The sequence below is a fragment of the Amblyomma mixtum genome, chromosome 2, assembly GCF_055824585.1.
Source record: "Amblyomma mixtum isolate Tamu chromosome 2, ASM5582458v1, whole genome shotgun sequence".
NCBI classification, from domain to species: domain Eukaryota; kingdom Metazoa; phylum Arthropoda; class Arachnida; order Ixodida; family Ixodidae; genus Amblyomma; species Amblyomma mixtum.
Genome location: NC_143013.1, coordinates 147,905,597 through 147,927,335, shown reverse-complemented (window position 1 = coordinate 147,927,335; position 21,739 = coordinate 147,905,597). Strand labels below are relative to the sequence as shown.

Sequence of the window (21,739 nt, the reverse complement as noted above, 5' to 3'; positions counted from 1 at the left end):
GGTCAGATGAGTCCATCCGCAACGGTCGGTTGCCCCTATTCCAGGGCTCCGCTGGATGCTGCCGTCAGCTGAGCTCGCCGTATCAAACCGATCTGGTCATCGCGGCAGTCGCTGGAGAGCAGACCCTCCCATTGCTCCACACTGGGGTTTTGTATAACTGGGACGATGTCGACTTTCTGACATGCCCATGTGATGTGATACAGTGTAGGTTTTTCATGGCACCACGGACAATTGTGTGCGTAAAGTGTGGGGTAAATTTTACTTAGTGTGTTTAGATTTGGATATGACCCCGTTTGAAGTTGTCTCCATGTGACAGCCTCTTCTTTGTTTAAAGATTTGTGCGGTGGTGGGTACCGCATCCTGCTGCCTTTGTAGTTGTTGAGTATGGCCGAGTATTCCTGAGGTACTGGCAGGGATTCCTCAAGGTCGTTGACGTTGGATGCTCGGTAGTTAGTATATCCTCGAGCTATCCTGTCTGCCTCTTGGTTTCCTGCCACCCCCGTGTGCCCCGGTACCCAGATGATCTTATGTTTGATCGGCTTGTGTGGTTTTGCATGTGTTTGTAGCGTCTTGCAGTCTACAGAGCGGAGTATGCGGAGCGCTCTGTGACCTACTCTGCCGCAAAGATAGTTGCGGCAGGCTGCTTGTGAATCAGTAAGAATTGTCAGTGACCGCCCAGTCCGATAGCCCTCCGCTGCCGCTAGAGCGACGGCCGCTTCTTCAGCCTCAGCTATCGTGCAGTCTTGCAGGGAGGCGCTGGTAATCTCGTGTAATTCCGAGTTGACTACAGTTGCCACTGCGTTGTTGGTGCCTTGTCCCCTAGTCATGGCATATGTGGCAGCGTCGACATACACTGTTGTATCCTGGGATGCGTGTGTTTTCTGTAAGCGGTCGGCCCTTGCCTCTCTTCGGTCTTTGTGGAGGTTCGGGTCCATGTTTCTTGGTATTGGTGCCACCCTGAGCGTGCTGCGGTACTCATCGGGGATCGTTTTAGTTCTCAATATTTCTCGAATTTGTTCGGTGTAGCCCAGTTTCTTTAAAAGAACTCTGCCTGTGGAGGTCTGCTGTAGTCTGCGCATTTGGGCAACATGCTGCGCTTCCCGTAATTCCTCGAACGTGTTGTGCAGTCCCAAGGCTAAGAGCTTTTCAGTTGAGGTGTTATGGGGTAGCCGAAGCGCGGTTTTATACGCTTTGCGTAAAATCGCGTCCGCCTGTTGTATTTCACTTTTGATATGATTGTAGTACGGGAGACTGTATGTCGCCCGGCTGACCACTAGGCTCCTGACCAGCTTGAGTGTCTCTTCTTCGCGCATGCCATGACGTCTGTGTGAGATGCGCGTAATCATGCGGGCCACTTGAAGTGTAGATGCCTTTAATAGCGCAAGGACTACAAGTTTACCTCGAAGGAGAACCAATACCAGAGAAGACACTCATACGGGTACTAGGGATGTGGATACAGTCAAATCAACGCTGTACTCAGCACAGAATGAGAAACTATTTCGCCCTCCTGGCTGTTCACGACAGCGGAGAGTGCGAGGGGAGGCGCTCGTGCTGAGGGAAAGAAAATGCAAAGAAGGGCTCTGCGTTTCGAAAGGGACAGTGAGCTTGTGAGCGCGAGCCTCTTCGTTTTTTTCTTCCAAAATGCTCTATGTCACGAGCCTCACTGGGACAACGGCATGCACCAGCGATAACAGACCCCGCTGCTGAGTTTGTGTTACGGCGTACTGAAGGCCAGTAAAGAAAGAAAGCGAGGGAACTCATTTTGAGCCCACATTTCGTGCAGCGTAGAATGAGACGCGTTTTGGAGTCGGCTTCAGGAGCACGCAGTGGGCACTGCCGACGGTGAGGCGACGCGGCTTGAGCATGAAAGACCCACAGTGCCTTCCACACATGCCGAAGCAGGGGGGCGTACGAGGAACAAAAGCCGAAAGGGTGATGGAGGTTTTAAAGGAAGGAAGGAAAAATGTTTATTTCAAGTATGTGTAAATACTTGAGGGGGAGGGCAAAAGGCATACAAGCCTGACGAGGCCCTTCCCCCTTGGTGCACGTGGCGCAGTAACACAGCGTAACATGTGCAACAGTAATAGAACATGGGAAATGAACACACGCAATTCCGCGACAGGTCACGTAGATGCAAGCGCTGCGTGTATGATGTTTGAGCCTCGCTGCAAGAGGCGTTTCCGTCGACCCGCTTCACTGTGTACCTCATTTATCCCCCTCTCTATCCACCTCTGTGCACACATTTGGCGCCAAGGAGCACATGGGAGTCATAAAGAGGGAGAACTGGCGCAAATGCAATTCAGAGTCTGCCTTGGACACTACAGATTGTCCGATCCATACCCGACACAGCTTTCAGTCTATTTTGCGAGGCGCGCAAAATGTGTAGCAATTGTCCGGTCATGTTCTTTTCGTTCCTTGTTCTTTCAGTGCAGTATAATACTTATGACGTAGTACAGGCAGAATCGAAGGTGCGCATCCCGCCTCCCTGATAACAAAACTGTAATGACGCTGGAAGCAGTGGGGGCACTTGCCTTTGATTTCAAAGTCTCCTTCAACTGGTTTTCTTGTTCTTTCAATCTGAAACAGCACCAGTTGGCGGATTATTGAAAGAGAAGCGTTATTGTGGAATCACTAAGAGAATAAAGTATTTCCTAGTTGTTGCAATTTTCTTTTCTCAGTAAGTATAGGGCATAGGGCAATGATAATCCATTTTATGCATACGCATGTGAAAGCGCGTGAGAGGGCTTGGTTTTGAACCCTTTCTCTCGTGCGCGGCAGCAGGGCACCGACAATTTTGCGACATTAACTAATTCATTGTAATAAGACTTTACCATATCATTATTCTCATCACCTAGAGCGAATTTCTTTTTGCTAAGTGAACACCCTAGTATTTCGCCGCTATCATTACTTCGACCCCATTTGTAAGGGTGGCCTTGTGGGTACTTTAAGGTTTAGGTTTATTGGAGTTTAACATCCCGAAGCTACTCAGGCTATGAGAGACGGGACGCTGTAGTGAAGTGCTCCGGAAATTTCAACCACCCGGAAGTCTTTTAAAGACCAAACATTCTCTTCATTGGCAACTCAAGGAATGGCGGGAGTATTTATAGCGAAGCGGTTACGGTTTCCTGTATGGGTCTGTTGCAAAGTATCTTGGACGCAATTTTTGAGACATTTATTTAAACGTTCTGTCCAAAAGTATTCTCGCCTAAATTTTTCTTCATTGTTCTAGTCATAAAAAACAAGACCTTTAATACTTTGCTTGCAGTGATAACTGCCTGGGTTCATAGTAACAGACTGTATTATATGACTTGCATTTTAAATTGGCCACAAAACTGCGTCTAGCTTCTTTATTTACCGCTGTTTAATCAGGAACCAGTTTAGAACTGTTCCTGTGCACAGGTACAAATTCTCGGTTATTACACCAATAGAACAAGCTATTTACCAGTGGTTGTTGTTTCTCTACCGAAATATATGGTACCATTGTCAAAACCGTTTTTTTTTTCACATACGTGTTCGCGTCAAACTTCTTAGATATTTACACCATACCTGTCATGATAAAAAAAAATGTCACATTATCTTACTGCAACCCCGTTCCTTATGAAAGACCATAAAAAAAAGTGGACTTTAAAGAAATAAAAGTGATGTTTTTGCTCTCAGTTATGGCGAAGGAAACTTCTTGACTTTCTCAGTAGTTTATTGTTTTCGGGAAAAGGGCCTGAAGTTAGATGTTTAAATTTTTCACACTTGCTATGGTGGAAACGGCTTGCGCTATACTTGTGTGCAGAATTTGCAAAGCATAAAAGGAAAGGAAAAAAAAAACTAGAGGAGGATTTAGTTGTTTGTGAGCTTAGGAAAAATAAGTTTGCTCTTAACAAGAAAGTGTGAGGTGTAGTAATTGTTAAAAACTCAAACTTTTTCTTCCCCATGGATGGGTTGACGAAATATTGAAGCGTCCCCTTGGAACGTGGTGGTGGCTGTTGCCATCTTTCTCTTTCTTTCCTTTCCGTCTTTAAAACACATTAAACAAACCATAAAAGTTAACAACATTTTAAATTCGCCAGTTTCTTTAGATACAATTTTTAATTATAAGTTTGTAACCTTATGTCACCGGCCTGATTTTGAGCCACCAGTCTTCCAATCAATCGCTTTTTCCTAACTTCCAGCTCAGATTCATTCACATGAACACTATATCTAAACCGTAAGGTCTCAGGGAAAGCGACTGTGCCTGCGTCGACATCCGGATGGATACCGCCACATTCTAGTAGAAGCTGCTCACTTGTCTTGCGATCACCTTTTTAGTATGCTTCAAATATAAATCAAAAGGATATTTTGTTCGATAAGAAAGCAGAACTGAGGCTCCGAATTGACAAACAAATTGACGTGTACCGGCTTTGGGACGCCGACGAAGACAGACGGGTAATGGTCCATATCCATTTTTGTGTGAATTCCCTTGCGTCGCTGAGCCCTGGAAAAACGCCACCACATACGACAGTTTTTTGTTGGACTCTGAAGGAAGATACGCTTCACATGTGTCCAGAAGATGTGCGTACCCTATTTTAAGACACTAGGTTGTCGCAATAATCACAAGCATGCTGTGACGTTCACAATGGCTCCAAAGCACCCCTAATTTTTCCTGTTGTCAGTCATCTGCACGGTACCTGTTTATTGAGGTGCTGAAGAAGAATGAGCCATAGCAGCCGTTTATACCAATGCATTCTCGGTAAGGCTACTTGCAGTTGACCTCAAATGTTAAGGCGTACAAGATAGCTTTTTAATCCTTTTAGAATATGACTGCAAAAGAAAAATAGTTTGAGCTTCTGTCCAATTCAAGCATAGATTCGTCGTCCTCACCCGTGGCTCGTAACAACATTCTAACTTTAGAAAGAACACAACCTCCAACCTCCAACTCAATATCAATCCATAATCGGCGATTCACCATCGCTATTTCTACCAAGTCGGCGCAGTCATCTGCAGAACGTCACATCGAATTTCGTCCACATAACAACAATGCACATTTTGCTTTCTCCAAGTGGTATCGTGCAGATGGGTTTCTTCCAAGAGATCTATTTTCCTGCTGTGGTTTAACGCGACTGCAAAGTGATCTTTTGATTATGAAAGGGAACAATTTTGTTTTTTTCATGGCTTTGCTCTAGTCCCATTTTGTCGGTTGTTTATGATTTCCCTCAGCTGTGAACTCGCGTCACCGCAGTATAGCAAAAATAAACAAATAATCATGAATACTGAGGTCGTCATCAAAGCCATAGACTGTGTCGTGAATTTGGAACTCTTTGTTGTGTAAGATTTAAGAGTGCATACCTCGCATGGAGACGCTGACGTCAGCTCTACTACTAATATTATTAGCGTGCGGAGGCCAGCATCGCAAGCGATGCCCATGAGACGCTATTTTCGCAGAGCAAAAAAAAAACCGTCCTCACTTAAGCACCAGTTCGGGTGATCTTGTCCTCAGCAGCTGGCCAATCTCCTCGAAAGTGAGGAAAAAGAGCAGCTCAGCGTCGGGCAGCCTGCCCTCGTGCACCATGCGCATGGAGAGCTGGTGGAACATGAGCCGGAACTGATGGATCACGCGCACCACGGCAGACTGCGAGGCACAGAAATGCATGCTCATGATAGAGCACCCAAACGTAGTTTTCAGAGAAGTTTATTGGCGGCACTCATCGTTCGTGCTTGCTGAGCTCTGAAAAGCAGTCGCCTTTCTCAAAAAAAAAAAGAGAGGGAAATAAAGGGCGGAGGCAGAGACCAGTACAAAAGACCTGGGGCTCTGGTAAGGCAGGCACTTCCGACCACATGGCCCCTTATAATTCCTGCACACCATAAACAATTCAGTCAGGCGCTGGAGTGGAAGGCTGGGGAATCCTCTTATGCTACTTATGGCATCAAGACTGTCAGAACAGAGACCCTTGTTAAGCTATTGATGAGACAAGGGAAGGTGAATGAGGGGTTCGTTATGACATACATATGTATTTCACACTCCACGTTACACTCGCGGGAATACAGTACGCACTACGTCCGCCACTGTGGATGAGGGTAATGTTGGTGAACACACTCATTTTATAGGTTACATACAACATAAATACCATGGAAGGCAGAACATTGGACAGCCATCCACCCCTTAGGCAGGAGTATTCTCGGAAATAATTCAATCTGTGGGTATGTGTAGCAGTCATGTGAAGTACAGGTGTTGGCATATACCGATAATTAGCCTTATTCTCTTTACAAGAAAACCGTAAGTCATGCAGTTAATACGCTGAAGTAATTCGTATTATAAGTAAAAGTTCTGTCAATTGGCAAAAATATGTCTGGTTGTGGGAGGGCGACTGGGGAACAGAGCCTCGGATATTGAAGAATATGGCTTCGTTATCGTCTCCAAGTTATAATCTGGAATTCTACTAAAAAACTAAAGGAAGTGGCTCATACTGGAGGCAGCAGACAGAGGAGTTGAGGAACAAAAAAGAAAAAAGGAGGGCAAAGCGAATTCCCGTGTTGCTCGAGCAGCTGTATGTAATTTGTTTTTTTGTTTTTTTGCCGCCAGACTGTCGTATTTGCTGCAGGTTTTTCAATTTTCGAAGATGAATACACAAAAACTACACGTAATCGTTTGTGTGTTTATCTGGGCTTCATGTCATGTGAAAAGTAGAACAAATCTTTTCGTAGTCTACGCTCCAGTAGCCTTTCCTTGTCGCAGTTATTCTAACGTCAAGTCGTAAAACGAGTCGTCTTCTTGGGAGATGCTGAGGATCCGTTTTTTTTGCGTACTGTTTGTCACGTTCGTTTGGCAAGAGCTTTACAGATGTTAGCTGTATCAGCTGTTTGTCATGCTGCTGGCGGAACCTATGGCTATTTCCGTGAAATCGTCCAAGCAACCTGAAACGTACCCAAACAGCACACCTAATCGGCCCAATGCAGGAAACGTAGTGGCAAAGGCTGGTCCTAAAAAGCACCAGAGTGAAGCCATCCATTTGCAATACTGGGCCGATTACATGTGCTTCTTGGGTGTGTGCCCGATTCTCAAGGGAACATTTATTCAATGTTACCGAAAAACATCTCTGCATAGATTTTGTTGAAATAGCCTTGCATGTTCCTATGTATCGGCCTCTGTACACCTTTGGTGCTCTTATTCAATGAGGTACACATGGCTGAGTTTTAAAAACCCTAAGATTTCACTAATAGAATCAGCATAATACTGACGAATACCTACGAGACGGACATCAGTGTATCGAACAGCCATTCGGTGTTTCCACATGCTGTGTAAGCCCAGTAAGTAGCATTAGGATATCGTACGGAGCACCATCATCATTCTCGGCTGCGCAAAACCGAATTCCATGGGGATCTGAAGGGAAATATTTCATCAAAGTTTGCTCTAAAGCATCCCAAGGTAAAGTCTCTGGCTTTCTGCACGACAGCCGACTCCCCACGGTACAAACATTTTCTTTTCCGCCACCCATGTCTTTGCGGGGAGGTCCTCGACACGCATATTATCGGAAAAAGTTTTCAGAGGAGGCTGCACAGGTATTCGTTTTACGCGTTTCAATACATTTTGCCCTGGTCACTGGAAAAAGTGAAAAACGTGAGTCATTTATCATTAGCCCACGTACCTGTAAACAAGATCGCCTTTCTGATTTGCCTGGTCTGGATGTTCTTTTTTTCGGAAATGAACGGAATAACAAAAAAAAAATATGTCGTAGTCCAGTTGGTAGAGCTCCGGCCGCGAAATTCGGAGGTCGTCGGTTCGGATCTGGCCGGCGGCATTTGGCTGTATATTTTTCTTCTTTCTAATAAATTACCCCTAAGCCATACAATAATAACGCGATTGATCTCCCATTGCTCAACGCTGTAAATTAAAAATATAGAAACATTCTACTATGCTCCATGGTTTTGAAGTATGTTGACTTCCTTCATATGTATGCCATAACGACCCTTTCATTTCTCTTCCCTCGTCTCCACGTTGTTATACAGAAAAAAATGCGAAGCTTGTACAGTTGTCCATGTCATCAAATTATTTTGTTGGTAACCATGCATGCTCTCTCGAACAGGTCCTCAACTACAAAGTATGACGTGAAGGCGTAAGTGCCATACGCGTTTCAACGGATTTTTGTAGTTCCTCTCCTAATGTTTAGTAGCGCAGCTTTGCTTTTCATAAAAAAATACACTGTACCATAAGCGGCGCAAAGACAAATTAAAGGCCGCCAAAGAACAGAATTATTCAGCGATTACTAGTACGGGGCAAATGTCATATTTAGACACGAATGTTGTTCAACGCAGTAATTTTGCCAGCTGTTCTTCCAAATACACGTAGCCATGCTCGAGGAAAAAAAAAAGAAACGAGTTATCTAAACGTTTACACCAAAACATATTAATACACGATGCATGCTTCCCTCACTGAGCACTTACAGACGCGCTATATGATAGAAAGTTCATGCGATAGAGCGGCAAGCTCTGAGGACCGGACGGAAATTTTTACAAACATAGATAGGCAATACAGCGTGTCCTCGATTAGCACTGTACAGGCTCGCATCAGCACATTTCCGGCCAGTAGGGAAAAGCCAGATATTTTTGACAAAGCCGACAAGGGCAGCGAGATGAGAGGCTGCTTAGGATATATCATCGAAAACAAGTAAAGCATAGGCGAATGTTTACATGCTTGATACTGCGGTGTTGATAAAAGTGAAAACTAAGTTGGGCAGTCATTTTAGTTGACAACTAATCTTACAAAATATGGAAGGAAAAGAAAAACACGTACTTGCTGACGGTGGGATTCATAAAATCATAAGCGCAACCTACGCATGTTGCCGCGCGCAGTGCTTTGTTACCCACAGAACAGCAGTGCCTGTGCCCTATGCTAAATTCGGATGTGTTTATGTTAAGAAGCGAGTATCATGGACCACCCTTCTTCTATTTGCATGCAACTTACACCGGCCTAGTGCAAAAGTGCCCCGAAAATATTTCGTAGAGACCTTAGGTTGAAACTAAAATAAATTTTTTGCCGAACACAAATTTTGACGTCAATAGTTGCAGCCCCCTCTGTGGCGTTTTTTTCTCAAGCATTTTCTTCTTTCTTCAAAAGAAGTTGATTATGTTCGAACGTAAGGTGTGCACCCACGGTAGTACGGATCCGGTGCCTGTGTTTCTTCAAGAAAAGCTGCTTCCGCTATGATAACCATGAATGGTATTCCGGTGCAAGGTTTTCTTTCAGCGGCAAATACGCAACGTCAGTCATTCGCAACCATTTCGATGCAATATATTTGCTGATCTCACCTTTGAGGTTTCTCGCGCTGCTACAGCTATGCGTGCTTTTGGAATGACCAGCTTCAAAATAAGCCTGAAGGAAAAAAAAACATATATATAATCCGCGATGTGGTTCAAGCAACAAATGTATGGGCCTTACATCGAGTTTTTGCAGCGTCACAAAAGTTCACAGTGAAGTTAATAGCACAAAATGTGAAATAAAAAAGGTGCGTTATAACTGGTTGTGCGTTGTTATCATACTAATGCTACGCGTACAAGGAACCCACATGCTCGTATTTTGTTTGGTATGGTGCAGCATAGCTAAATTTTCGAGTCTTACATGTTTTTGCAGCGCAAAGAATTATTCGGATTTTTAGAATGCTGTAAAACACATTTTGAAAGAGTATAGACTACACTATAACTTCCACCTGCTCTGTTGTGCATTCCACACCAATAGCGTACCGGAGCATGCGCCTATTTATTGAACTTTGTTACCAAATACATACTGTAAAGCGCAGATCTTACCTCTGCAGCATTGTTAGCCTGTACGGAATATCTTGAATGCCCCAAGACGCAGTTGTGCTTTTGTCTTCAACCTCTGGGGCTCTGGCGGCAGCCTAGAAATTAAAAGGGATGCGCCTGTTCCTTGTCACGGAAAACTTTCCCATCACACTATAAAAGAGCATAGGTCGGCGTGTCGAATATTTACCTCATATTGCCGTCGCCAGTCAATGATAACAAACTGACTTCTGTTTTATTCATGTGCGCTCACACATCAAGACGACTTTAAATTACAAATTATTTGAAAGGCATAAGCAGGTTTTAGGCCCACTCTCGGAAATCTCTGCTCACCTTTGTCGCAGCGACGCTGAACCTAAGGTCGACACCTAAACTAAAGCTCTGACTGAAGACGATGTTCTGTCGGAAACGTACAAAAGGGATAAAGAATTTTGGGAGAAACTTAAGCTCCTCCTTCCAGGGTATAACACTATAGCTTTAATGGGTCCCGGCAGCGTTTTGACCCACTTGATTTCATTAGCATACAGCGCGATCACATGCTCTACTAATGGTATTACAACACATGACGCACCAAAATCAGGTTACACCAGCATACAGTCGTTCGCGTACACTCACCCCTCGTCAACATGCACTTTGCAACTCGCTCAATCGCTACTTGCTTAAAGTGTCCGCACATACTCTTTAGCATACAGTAGGTAGCGTGACTGGCTCCCATTCGAAGGGTGCGAGGTTTGATTCCTGACTAGTTATCCCGATTTTCTTTTCCGCCTGTACAGCCAATCCGGAGATTCGCGACAAAGCAACGCACCCGACGGGACGCCGCAGTTTGCACTAACCTTCATGGCGAGCTGGGTTCACATCGATGTCACCTAGAGCCCGGTGATCATCAAGACTGACGCCCGTAATTACAACTCGCTCACGAGTGTTTATAGGTAGAGAAGAAACTTAGCAAAAGAGGCCACCAACTTGTGTGGTAATGAAGTGATAAGTCGGCGCGTATTGATAAAGAAGAGCGCGAAGGAGACCACGAAATCCGAAAAGGGCGTACACGCTCGCTACTCGCAATTAAACGCTTATCAGAAAGATTAAATACTGCATGCAGGAAGGGGCGGCAACGACATTCCTTTCTTGAAATTCCAGGGATCGGCAAGGGCGCCAGTAAAGCTGGATCCATGTAAGAGGAAATCTCGAAAGCGCCTTCAAGATCTGCATTGTTATCGCAGATTATTAGATGAATGAGATTAGAGGCTCATAACGTTGTCATGATACAATAAGGACATCGAGGAGAACTTCGAGTTCACCTGTAACGATAGACTAGAGCATACAACGGCATAGATGGTAATATACCTGAACACGTTATATATTAAACATAAACAGGGCCAAAAAATAAACGAATGTACCACTGCCTGCAGCCATTTTTTCAAGTCTGGAGATATCATTATTTTAAACGCTGATCTTTGAGGCTAGGTATCACCGCTATATCCTTTGAGTGAATTACGCGAAGTGTGTAGTAGTTTCGAGGTCATAATGCCTGAAAAGTTTCAGCCTTGTGTGGTAAAAAGTCGTATTTGCATTTGCCAATGTAAATATCCTTGACTGCCGTAAAGGCATCAGGAAAGCCGAAAACGTCAAGGGGAAAAAGAGAGGGTGATTTACCGTGGTAAGGCACAATGCTATTTAGGCTCTCTAGCGCTTCGGATTTGACGACGGATCTCAAGGTCAAGTAGGATTCAGTCAAAGATCGGCAAAATCGGTTAGTGGGGGCCTTAGTGCAAGCCCGTTGAATCTGTAGGGGGCTCTTAAGCTCTGCCTAAGTGTACGGCGCGATAGCGGTAATGGAGTAATCCCCATTTATTCGGAATAGGTCATTGCCTGCATTACATTCATAGATCCCTGGGAGCCCTGATACAACTCCGGGCGCAGTCGTGCAGCTTTTGAGCGATGCGCCACTGCCCTGCGATGGCAGGTCCTCAGACCGGTGGTGCTTGGTAGACCTAGTTTGCCGTGCCCGGGCAACCGCAGCGACCAATCTATAATTAAAATGCCACCTGCCCCGGCGGGCAGTTTGTTCACAGTCCAGTAGGTAGGTTGGGATGGCGTCGCAACGTCTAGGTGGCAGATGAGCTACCTAGGTCATGGCTATGAGGTCAAGAAAAGGTGGGCCTCCTACGTAGCCGGTGGGTGACTGCTGGACCCAAAGAGAGAGTGGCAAAGTAGGCGAGTGGAGGTCCTAGTGTTAGCGCACTAACAATAGAAGAAGTTGCCCCTAGCATCAATTCGAAACGGAGTGCCAGGCCTCTGACGAGGCCTAGATACTGGGAGTAAGAAACACGCTGATAGGAATCAAGTCAAGTGTCTAGTGATATAAAAAAAGGCCATTATATGTTGTTCAGAGACTAATTCTAGTGCAGCGTAAATTGCGCTGTCCGTGCGCCCGCGTCTCTGCGCGGGCTGCTGTAGCCGGCACTTTCAGGGCTTCTCTATGACGTCTCATTTTAGTATTGCGGCCTGCCCGGCCCTGCGATTTTTGTTGAAATCTCTGTTGGACACCAGTAAAACAAATGTGTTCAAATGATTAGTGTCTGTATATCAGATTCTAATATCGGAGAAAGAAAAAAAACTGGTAATGGCGCAAGAAACGAGGACACGGAAGGCACACAAAAGACAGGACTGACGCGCCATTACCTTGCGCCATTACCAGCTTTTTCTTCCAACATGAACCAACTCGTCCAAACTAGAAATTTACTTGTAATATCGGAGGGCATTTCTTTTATGCAATGATGTGACTGTGAGTGAGGTGCGGGGACCCGTTGTCGGTTGCCGCATTGACCCGATATCAATGCGGTCCTGTGTTGAGGAGAGAAATAATGTAAGTTGGCTTTCTTACCTTCAAGGATTTCACCAGCGACGAAGCATCCATCGCCCATGGCTTGGTGTACACATCGAACTAAAATTTGACAAGCAAAGCGACGTTAATTATTTTAGGCCTGTTATACAATGTACATGATCGTTATTCTATAATACGGCTTTTTTGTTTAGAACCAATGTTCTGTCATCAGCCTTAATTTTAGATTAAAATATGCAATCATTCCAGATAGAACCATACAAATGTAGCGTATGCGTGTTGTTACGAGTAAACAGCTGTAAATAGAAGGACAACTAGCAGGGGTCTCATTAGGAGGTTGGACTGTGCTAATAAGACATGGACAGAACACATAGGAACGTAAACGACAAAACGTGGTGTTGTTTTCGTTCCTATGCCTCCTGTCTTATTCGCGCTGTCCGACCTTTTAATCAAATGAATGAACTAGACAACAAGAACATTCTGCTTCTGCAAGGGTGAACTGGAGATTTTCCATTCTGTTGAGAAAATTTTAACTTTACCTTCTAAAATGTGGAAGTTGGCCACTGTGGAGTGTTGTGCGCAATCTGAAATCTGCTTCATTCACTACGCATATGCTCTTTCAAAAGCTGTCAGTAAAGAGCAGCTGCAGTGTGCTTCCGAGCAATGCGGCGTTTGAATACTACAAATAATTTAATAAAGCCGCTTGGCCCAGTTTGGAACAGCATTGGACACAGACTGTATCTACTGTGCTACCACCTAGGTTCGAGGTCAGTAAGTATGTAAATCCTAGTATTAGATTTCTGTGCTGTAATTGCTGCATCAGGTGCTGTTCTATTAAATAGTTTCCGGCACTGACTCGGTCTTATTGGTCAGTTCACGCATGCCATTCAGGTCCCATGCTTTATTTACCTGAGCAGAGTTGTCTAAACTCGGTTTCTCAAAATGTGCAGAGCTGCAAAGCTGTTTGAGTACCTCGAGCGCGAACTCATACAGCAGTTTCGAGAGGTAAGCGAAGCCCTTCAGCGATATCTACCAAACACCTAAACGAAATCAAATCTAGCTTGACTTACATAACAAAGTGTTATGAGTGTATGAAGTACTGAGTGGCTCGTGCGGAAAATAAAATTGTGGAACTGAAAGTAATCTTTTCAGAGTTGCGAGAAGAGCATGAAGCCCTTGTTGGCAGCAAAGACAAGTTTCACGTTGTTCCATCGCAACGTCCGAGGGCTCGCTAATAAAGAAGACGACGTGCCAATACTTTTAGAAACCATCGCTGTTTCTTTTAACGCAATAACGCTCACAGAGATTAGTACATGCAAAAATAATATATTTTCATCCTACAAGTCATCAGTTATTCTTTCAGAATCGTCAAGATACGTAGAAGATGCCATTGCAGTTCTAGCCAAAGGCAGTATCAAATCCAAAGGCATTGATGAGTTTATACAGTGACATTTCACTACGAGATGCTGAATTTACCCAGTAGGAAATGAATTTTTTATATCCTATTGAGACGACTATCAGACGAGGCGAGGTTTTATTCACAGATTTTATTCACAGGTTTTATTCACAACCGGTACTGCTTCGGTCTGAGCTTGAGGTTGCACCGCCTGCAGTGCAGCTGTTTCCCGTCGACCTTGCTTTCGTTTCCGCGCCTTGAAATGGCATTGCCGGAGCCTTCTGCTTTGCGCAGGCATTATATTACTTTCTGTTCTATTCTAGAATATGATATAGTATTTTAGTGTGACGTACAACTTATACCAATTACAAAAAAAATAGTTACTTTACAAAAGAAAGTGTTGCTCATATTCGAAAATTGCGATGAAAAACGAAAACTAAGAACACACCTACTTTCTACCAAATACAATATGCCGAGGGCTGATACGGAGTAACACTTTAAGTTGCTGCAATGAATACATAAGAATCGTTTGCACGCCACACCTACAGATTCAGTAAACTTGTAAGCCATCAGAGATCCCGACATAAAGATGCCAGTGGTCAGGACAACCTTTTCGCCCTTCAAGAACAATTGTAAACAAGTTCTGTTTAGCGATGCTGCCTATTCCTCTCATTGAAATTCTCGCCGTCCAATGCATGTTGTAGCGCATTTTGTTTTAAGAAAAGGGATTTCTTCTGTTCGTTTCAGTGCCCTTTTATGCTTCTCCGTTCATATGGCCTATTTCCGGGGCTCTTGAAAAACAGTAAAAAAACACATGATAACAAATATGCTGTCTTATGTTGCATATGTATTGGCTCTTTATTTATCTATGCTGTAACTTTTTCGGTACCTTCGTTCTTTTGAGAATGTATTTGTATGTATTTTTGCAGTATACTCCGGGGTATATTTGTGCTTATATTTATTTTGATTTCATGTCCTCATCGAAGACCCTGTTGTGTACCGACCTGCAGCACTATTGTGCTTCCATGCTTGTTAGTCATGTAACAAGGGGCCGAGGCAGCGTCAGGCGACACTGAGCCTTTAGCCTCAGCCTCTTTTTAGGCAAGTGTCTCAGCAAGAAAAATAAAGGAAAGAACGAGAGAATTGTGCGTATAGTTCCAAGCGAGAGTACGTAGCTGCTTTTGAAGAAAGATGTTAAATACTTTTACCACTGCCACTCAGAAACACAAGCTACATTTCTTTTAGGCTAGCAACACCAACGCATCTTTTAGGCTAGCAACACATCTGTACGCATTGCGAAATTCTTGTTTTTGATTGCTGGTTCAGCACCATCCCATGCGCCTGTGTCGCGCCACTAGTACGTTTCGTACTATAGTTCTTCACCTGGCAGAGGCTATGGCCACCAAACGTTTTCCTGCTTGACATGATTTTTTCAATAAATTAACCGCAAAGGCAGTGAATAAATAATGTTCTTGTCCGAGCACAAAACGATAGCCGCTAAACTACTAAACTTTATACATATATAATGCCATCTGGACATCTATGTCGTGATTAAATAAAAGCAAGGAATCTGACGCATTGACCAAGGGTACCTCTTTAACCGAGCGGTGACCGTGCTTCCCGATGAACTCTCGAAACTTTTCACCACACTCGTTTTCAGCAGTCGACAGCCACTTAGACGCCTCCTGTAAAAAAAAATGGATTCAATTATTGAGTGAGCATCCCTTATATTGAAATCTCCTGTTGAATTCCTCTCGAACAGAGTCAAAAGAGGGCGGTGTCATCTTGGTCCCTGTCTTGGGGTGTGCATTTCAAATGAGCGACTGCCGTCTAAGGCACACTGTCCGGATCAAATTGCAGTATATTACTACTTTGTTCATCGTGTCATTCCGCGATATTATAAGTACAGACATTTCAATTGCTCTGGCGGCAATCTCCTCAGTTATGATGAGGGATATTTGAACGCATGTAGGATACGGCGGGGATGATTGCAATAAACGATACACGGTTGAGTGATGACAGCATTCGTAGCCACAGCAAAACGCAGCAGACACTCTCTGAGCCAACGCGGAACGGACGTTGTTTATAGAGAGAGCTAGAGCGCTATTTTGGCGTTATAGTACACTTAAAGAATCGAATAAAAAGAGGTTGCCGGTTTGAAATAAGTATCTGATTACTTTTATGATCTTTTAGAGCAATTTAAGGAACTTGGCGAGCCGCAGAACGGTTAATGTCTAAGAAGAAAGAGCTCTTGAGCAAGATAGGCTAATTTTTAAGTAGGAAGGGCACTTGTGCAATACTCAACTTTTCACTTTTTCAAGCTCAATTTCTCTTCATGTGTAATTTTATAATCATTTATGGAATGAAGATTTTGTGACACGGCATTCATTTCAATGGACCGCAGCTCTGCAGTTATGAGACACTGTGCTCAATGCGGTTTAAGGTAGTTTCAGTGTGTGCCACTGAATATTAATGTACAGTCATTTCACAAATTTTCTTGCTAAAAGCACAGCAAACTACTTATGAAGAAGAAACTCTACAGCATGAGTTTCCCGCAAAACTTTGGCTCTCCTTGTTACAAGATCACGATATCCGCATTTATGGTTTTCTATTCACCAGACAACGCATACAGCAAGAAAATGTGTTTTGTGTTGAGTTTTATGGCACAATCGAAACTGAGGCTATCATGAGCCAAAGGTTAGGTTTGGCTCAAGAAGGTGCCTAGGAAATGTAAGTGGCTTGCACAAATAGAGAAGGCACCTTCCCTGCAAAGCAAATACCCTACATTATAGTGGCGCGACTCCCCCTGTGAGCAGAAGCTGGGTGCAGCGCTGGAGATTTATATTGTAAGCCTATATTCCCGGACGAGAATTGCCACTGATCAGGGCACGGGGACAAAGGTCTGCCTCCTTCCCCTTCCTGCATAGCCTTGGCTGTAGAGAAACAGAACGCTTGACACGGCCGTTTCTCCCCCTTGTCGCGCAGGATTTCCTTCGGACAAGGTCGCACAATGCAGGAGCGTGAAGGAGACTCGCGGCATTCCTCAGACTGCAGAGCTCTCCGGCGCTGCACTTAATTTATTCCCCCAAAACCGGGCCTGCAGCCACGGTGAAGGAGTTCCCTTGTGCATGGAAGCTGATTTCCAGATTTCCGCTACCCACCTACAGATGCGGTGGTGCACAACAAAGTGACAACAATGATTTTGACAGTCGAAGATGCATAAATCAACATCTACGAATCTCGCCTGTCATAAACCTTACGTCGCGCAGATGTTATTAGCGTGACTGCTTTAGGAAGGCATTTTAGCAGTGTTTACTCACTCATCTATTCCACAAAAGCGCACAAGCGTAGAAACAGCACATCTCTTCAGGAGCACTTCAAGGCGCCGTTTTTTACTGTCCTTGTTGCAAATATTTTATTAATTTCTAACGACGTTTTAAACGAATTTACTAGGTTTAAAATACTTTGAAGAGTACAACGCAATAGCATTGACACGAAACACATAACGCATCCAGTTCGTTGCGCATAGGCTGTTGTTAAGTCCTGAGGATATTTGGTGACAATTATTAACTAAGTGTTGCAACAATGTAAAACGGCCTGCCCAGCAGCATAGGGTTGCAGCACAAGGCCTCCAATTACCGCATTGAAGCAACGTCAGTCGGTGACGCGGAGGTGGCGTGCCTATCTAGTGACCCAAAGAAGAGCGGTTCTAATGCCCCCTCAATTCTTTTGATAAAAATCGCTGCAGTGACGTCACGGCTACGTCACGAAAATACCGGGCAATGGTCTTTTTTTTTTAAAAATGAACGGACTACGCCGCCGACTTTTTTTGAGAACGAGACCTTTAATGCTATCGAGTTAATAGTTGCGGTGGGAGTAACACCGTAGATAAGAAACGGAAACGTTTCCGGTTCGTATTCATTACAAGAACGCTTAACATGAATGTGTCTCTTGAATGCTGCACTTAGTGTGAGAACCTCTTAAAGAGGCACTATACCACCTGCAACGCAGGCTGTTAGAGACGTCTGCTTTTACGAAGAGATCCTTCAAACAACATATTTTTGCAAGAAGCTATGCAAGCGATAGGATCGCTAACTAGAAGCAAGATTGTAGGAGCTTTTAGATTGTAGGATTTTTAAACAACGTACCTCGTTGCTCATGCTGAGGAACTTTTCTTTCTCAGGGCACTTTCTGAGCAGAGACCCGAGCTCCTGCGGTTAAAAAGAAGGAAGGTTTGAAGAGCAGCGTGTGTAGATTATGCCACGTATCAAGTGAGCATGGCTTTCTGGAGCTTGTGTTTAAGCAAGCCACCAAATAAAAAACAACATATATGGGCCAGGAATTTCGTTTCAGACAAAATTTTTTTATACAAAGAAAATGACTCGAGAAAATGATGCCATAATATACGGTAGTACAACACGTTGTATTAATTATCTCGTTACAGTTTATTTCATAAGACCTGGTAAAAAACAATCCTAAAAGAGGCAGAAACGTGCCAGCTTAAGCAAAGAGCAACTTGGAATGTGTTAATATGCAGGCACAGACTAACCAAAAATTTACAACAGTCAACCCAGAGACGCTAAGCATATTCGAGAGGAGCCGAGTGAGTTACTAGTGGTTTTAGAGGTTTTTGAGGAAAGGAAATGGCGAAGTAACTGCCTCAATTCTGAGTGGACACTTCAATCGCACCTGGATGGAAGGTTTGGTTTGGTTTGGTTTGGTTTATTGGGGTTTAGCGTTCCGAAGCAACTCCGGCTATGAGGAACGCCGCAGTGAAGGGCTGCGGAAATTTCGACCACCTGGGGTTCTTTAACGCGCACTGACATCGCACAGTACACGAGCCTCTAGAATTTCGCCTTCATCGAAATTCGGCCGCCGCGGCCGGGATCGAACCCGCGTATTTCGGGAGCGCCGTAACCACTGAGCCACCGCGGCGGGTTCTTGATGGAAGGGAGGAAGTTGGGAGCGAAAGAATGAAGGGAGAAATAGATGCCGCAGTGGATAATTTCCGCAATAATTTCGACCGCCTAGGGAGCTTCACCGTACTCGGATATCGCACAGCACACGGGCGGCTTTGGCGTTTCACGTAAATTGAAATACGGCCGCCATGGCAGGGTTCGAACCCAGGTTACTCCGAGGCCCTAACCACTGAGCCACCGGGGTGGTTTCCCAGTGAATGCACATTATTACCTTTTAGCATATTGAGTACATCTTACGTGTTACTCTTTCTGCGCCAGAATGAACATTTACGGCAATAGTTATGACTACTTAGTCAACAACCAGTCATGACTAGTTATTCATTGGCCAGTCATGAGTAGTTAGTCATTAACCAATCATGACTAGTTAGTCACGGGTCACGACTAATTAGTCATGACTAGAAATCCAAGTCGCCCCATAGCCGCCTCGTGCGTACCTACGGCAGGTTGCGTGGAAAGGCTTTCGCCTCGCGCTCTTGAGATCGTCAAAGTGCACCCCGAATGTGTTTCAGGGCGGTTCTGAGCAAGCGCGGTATATGGAGCGAAGGATAAAAATGTTCAAGCGAGCTCGAGATGGTGTTGGAGAGTGCTTGCTAACTGGTTGCTGCCGACATTATGCGGCGCGAAAGGCACCACGTAATACTCCAGGATATACCGGTTGCCTGCGGGTTCCTCTATCAGAACGGCCGGAAATCAGGTGCTAACAGACCCAGATGCTGCAAAAGCGTGATTTCACCAAAGCCTGCACTTATCGGTGACTAGTCCTTTACATTCTAGTAATCATGGTGTCAACTTGTCACTCCTTCCGTCAATTCTCTGGCCTTAAGAATTCGCAAAGCGCAGAGCAGCGCGCGAAAAAAAGGAAAATAAATTTGTATTAGACCATACACACAAGGTGTTGCACGTATGTTTGGGTGCTAAGACCTGTAAGCAATGGGTTATTGTTACATCCCATCAATCAAAAAGCGGTACGTTGACGCCGAACGTACACTTACCGCTCTCTCTCCAATTGCAGCGCGAGAAAATACCTTATACCTTAGCGTCTTTCCTTGGCTTTATTGTCGGCCGAAAAGAACCCGTCGTGCGCGACAAACCACGCGAAAATTTTGTTTAGAACTTTTGGGGCTCACGGCGCTGTGCTGGTATTTGACAAAAAAAAATGGCTCTTTGCTGTTGCGTTAGTGTAAATAGGCCACTGCATCCAGCGGTGGGCAAATAGGTGTAGGTATACGCGACTGCAATGACACCTCACCTGAATCATTCGAGGCACCTGTGCACTCTCGACGTCACCATTTTGCAGAATCTTGGACAGGACACTGAATACGTCGTTGTTGAGTTCTGAAAACAGAACACAGGTGCCGCCAATTAGAGTAAAGGTGAATATATTTGACTGCAGGTAAATCTGGGTGTCTATTTGAAGCTAGCGACTTAAGTAATTAGGAGCGTTTCGCAACCGATCCCCAGTATCACTGTACGATCAATTGCGGCAAATGCCATACATATACTTTAGACCCTGCATTGTTTAGGAGTGCGTCTTTTAGGAAGCGATACATTTAGAGAGCGATAACGCTCTATTACACTGATACATATGTTTACAGCTGAAAACTTTGCCTAATGCTTAACCTCATGCAGACCAACGTCCTTCATTGCCGACTAATATAATTTACTGAGATTTTCATCAACTATTTGACCGGGCAGCATAAGGTTTAATGCCCGAACTTTTCTCCCTTTCATCTTTTCATTCCTTTACACGGTCATAAATTTATTTCACTCGGACCTGACTCATTTCACTGTTATCGACTGCTGTCGCACCCAAACTATCAAATGCGTTTCAAACGTGGCCGTCTGCACTGCCCTGGGATTACTTCCATTTCTATCCTGTATCCGCAAGGTCCCGACGGATATCTGCACTTTTTTTGAAAAGAGAAAAGTTGCTTTTCTCACTCAAGGGCGTTTCTCTCTCCAAACTTCGCTACCACTATGATGCTAACTTATATGTATGTAGCCGAATACTGAAAGTAAGAGTATTGTGGTGCTTACATACCTCCGCTGGCCTTCGAAAGGACCTGGAGAACGATGAGGTTGTACAGAGAAGATGATAACGCCGCAGCAAAGAGGTGAATTGCGGGCTGAAAGAAATGTTAGCAATCATCATTACTTGTAGCAAATGCTCAAAATTTTTTTGTGCACATGTTTACTAGCGGAAGCAAGGATTCAAGCGCAATCGCCAGTGCACTGGTCACTAGCGAGAGAGCAATGCGGGTACGTTATATATTAGCTTCGCTATGAGCTTGATCGGGTAATCTAGAATTTTTATAATTTGTCGCGCACTCATGTAACAGCAAAAGCTAGACAGCAACTGCTACCACCTTTAGGAGTGCAACCTGCCAGGCCAGTGGTCCAGCATTCTTGATGATGCATTTACAGCGCAACAGACAAAGCAAGGCAGGACACAAACATGGAGCTGACTGCAAGATTTTTATTGCTTATATAATCTGTTTGCAGTGATAGTAGGCTCTTCGAGGTGGCAAAGAAGAGAGAGAAGAAAATCCCCTTCCAGTTTTACGGGAGAGGAACAGAGAGAGGAGGCCATGGGTGGCGAAGTGGCGAGAGAGAAATCACGCTCTCGGCTTTTATGGGACAGGAGGGAGAGGGCGGGAGGCAATGTGTGGAAACAAAAAAGAAAAGGTAATCTAATTTCCACATTTAGCAAAGAGGACGGAAGGGGTGGAAGAAGAAGGAAGAGGGAGAGATTGTTGG

General features: G+C 44.5%; 1 protein-coding gene across 2 annotated transcripts in view; it reads right to left on the bottom strand.

Annotated features, from left to right (window-relative positions):
* The window catches only part of LOC149361210 (uncharacterized), a 117,551-nt gene that overhangs the window by 6,887 nt on the left and 88,925 nt on the right, over window positions 1-21,739 (bottom strand). For both annotated transcript variants that reach the window (XM_089572624.1, XM_089572625.1), the window contains exons 27-36: window positions 21,024-21,108; window positions 20,232-20,317; window positions 18,152-18,214; window positions 15,596-15,688; window positions 12,650-12,709; window positions 9,769-9,860; window positions 9,274-9,337; window positions 5,436-5,599; window positions 4,387-4,465; window positions 2,532-2,577 (exon numbers count right to left, since the gene is read on the bottom strand). In XM_089572624.1, the coding sequence (XP_089428750.1) occupies window positions 2,532-2,577; window positions 4,387-4,465; window positions 5,436-5,599; window positions 9,274-9,337; window positions 9,769-9,860; window positions 12,650-12,709; window positions 15,596-15,688; window positions 18,152-18,214; window positions 20,232-20,317; window positions 21,024-21,108 (832 nt within the window). The remainder of the gene's footprint in view (window positions 1-2,531; window positions 2,578-4,386; window positions 4,466-5,435; window positions 5,600-9,273; window positions 9,338-9,768; window positions 9,861-12,649; window positions 12,710-15,595; window positions 15,689-18,151; window positions 18,215-20,231; window positions 20,318-21,023; window positions 21,109-21,739) is intronic.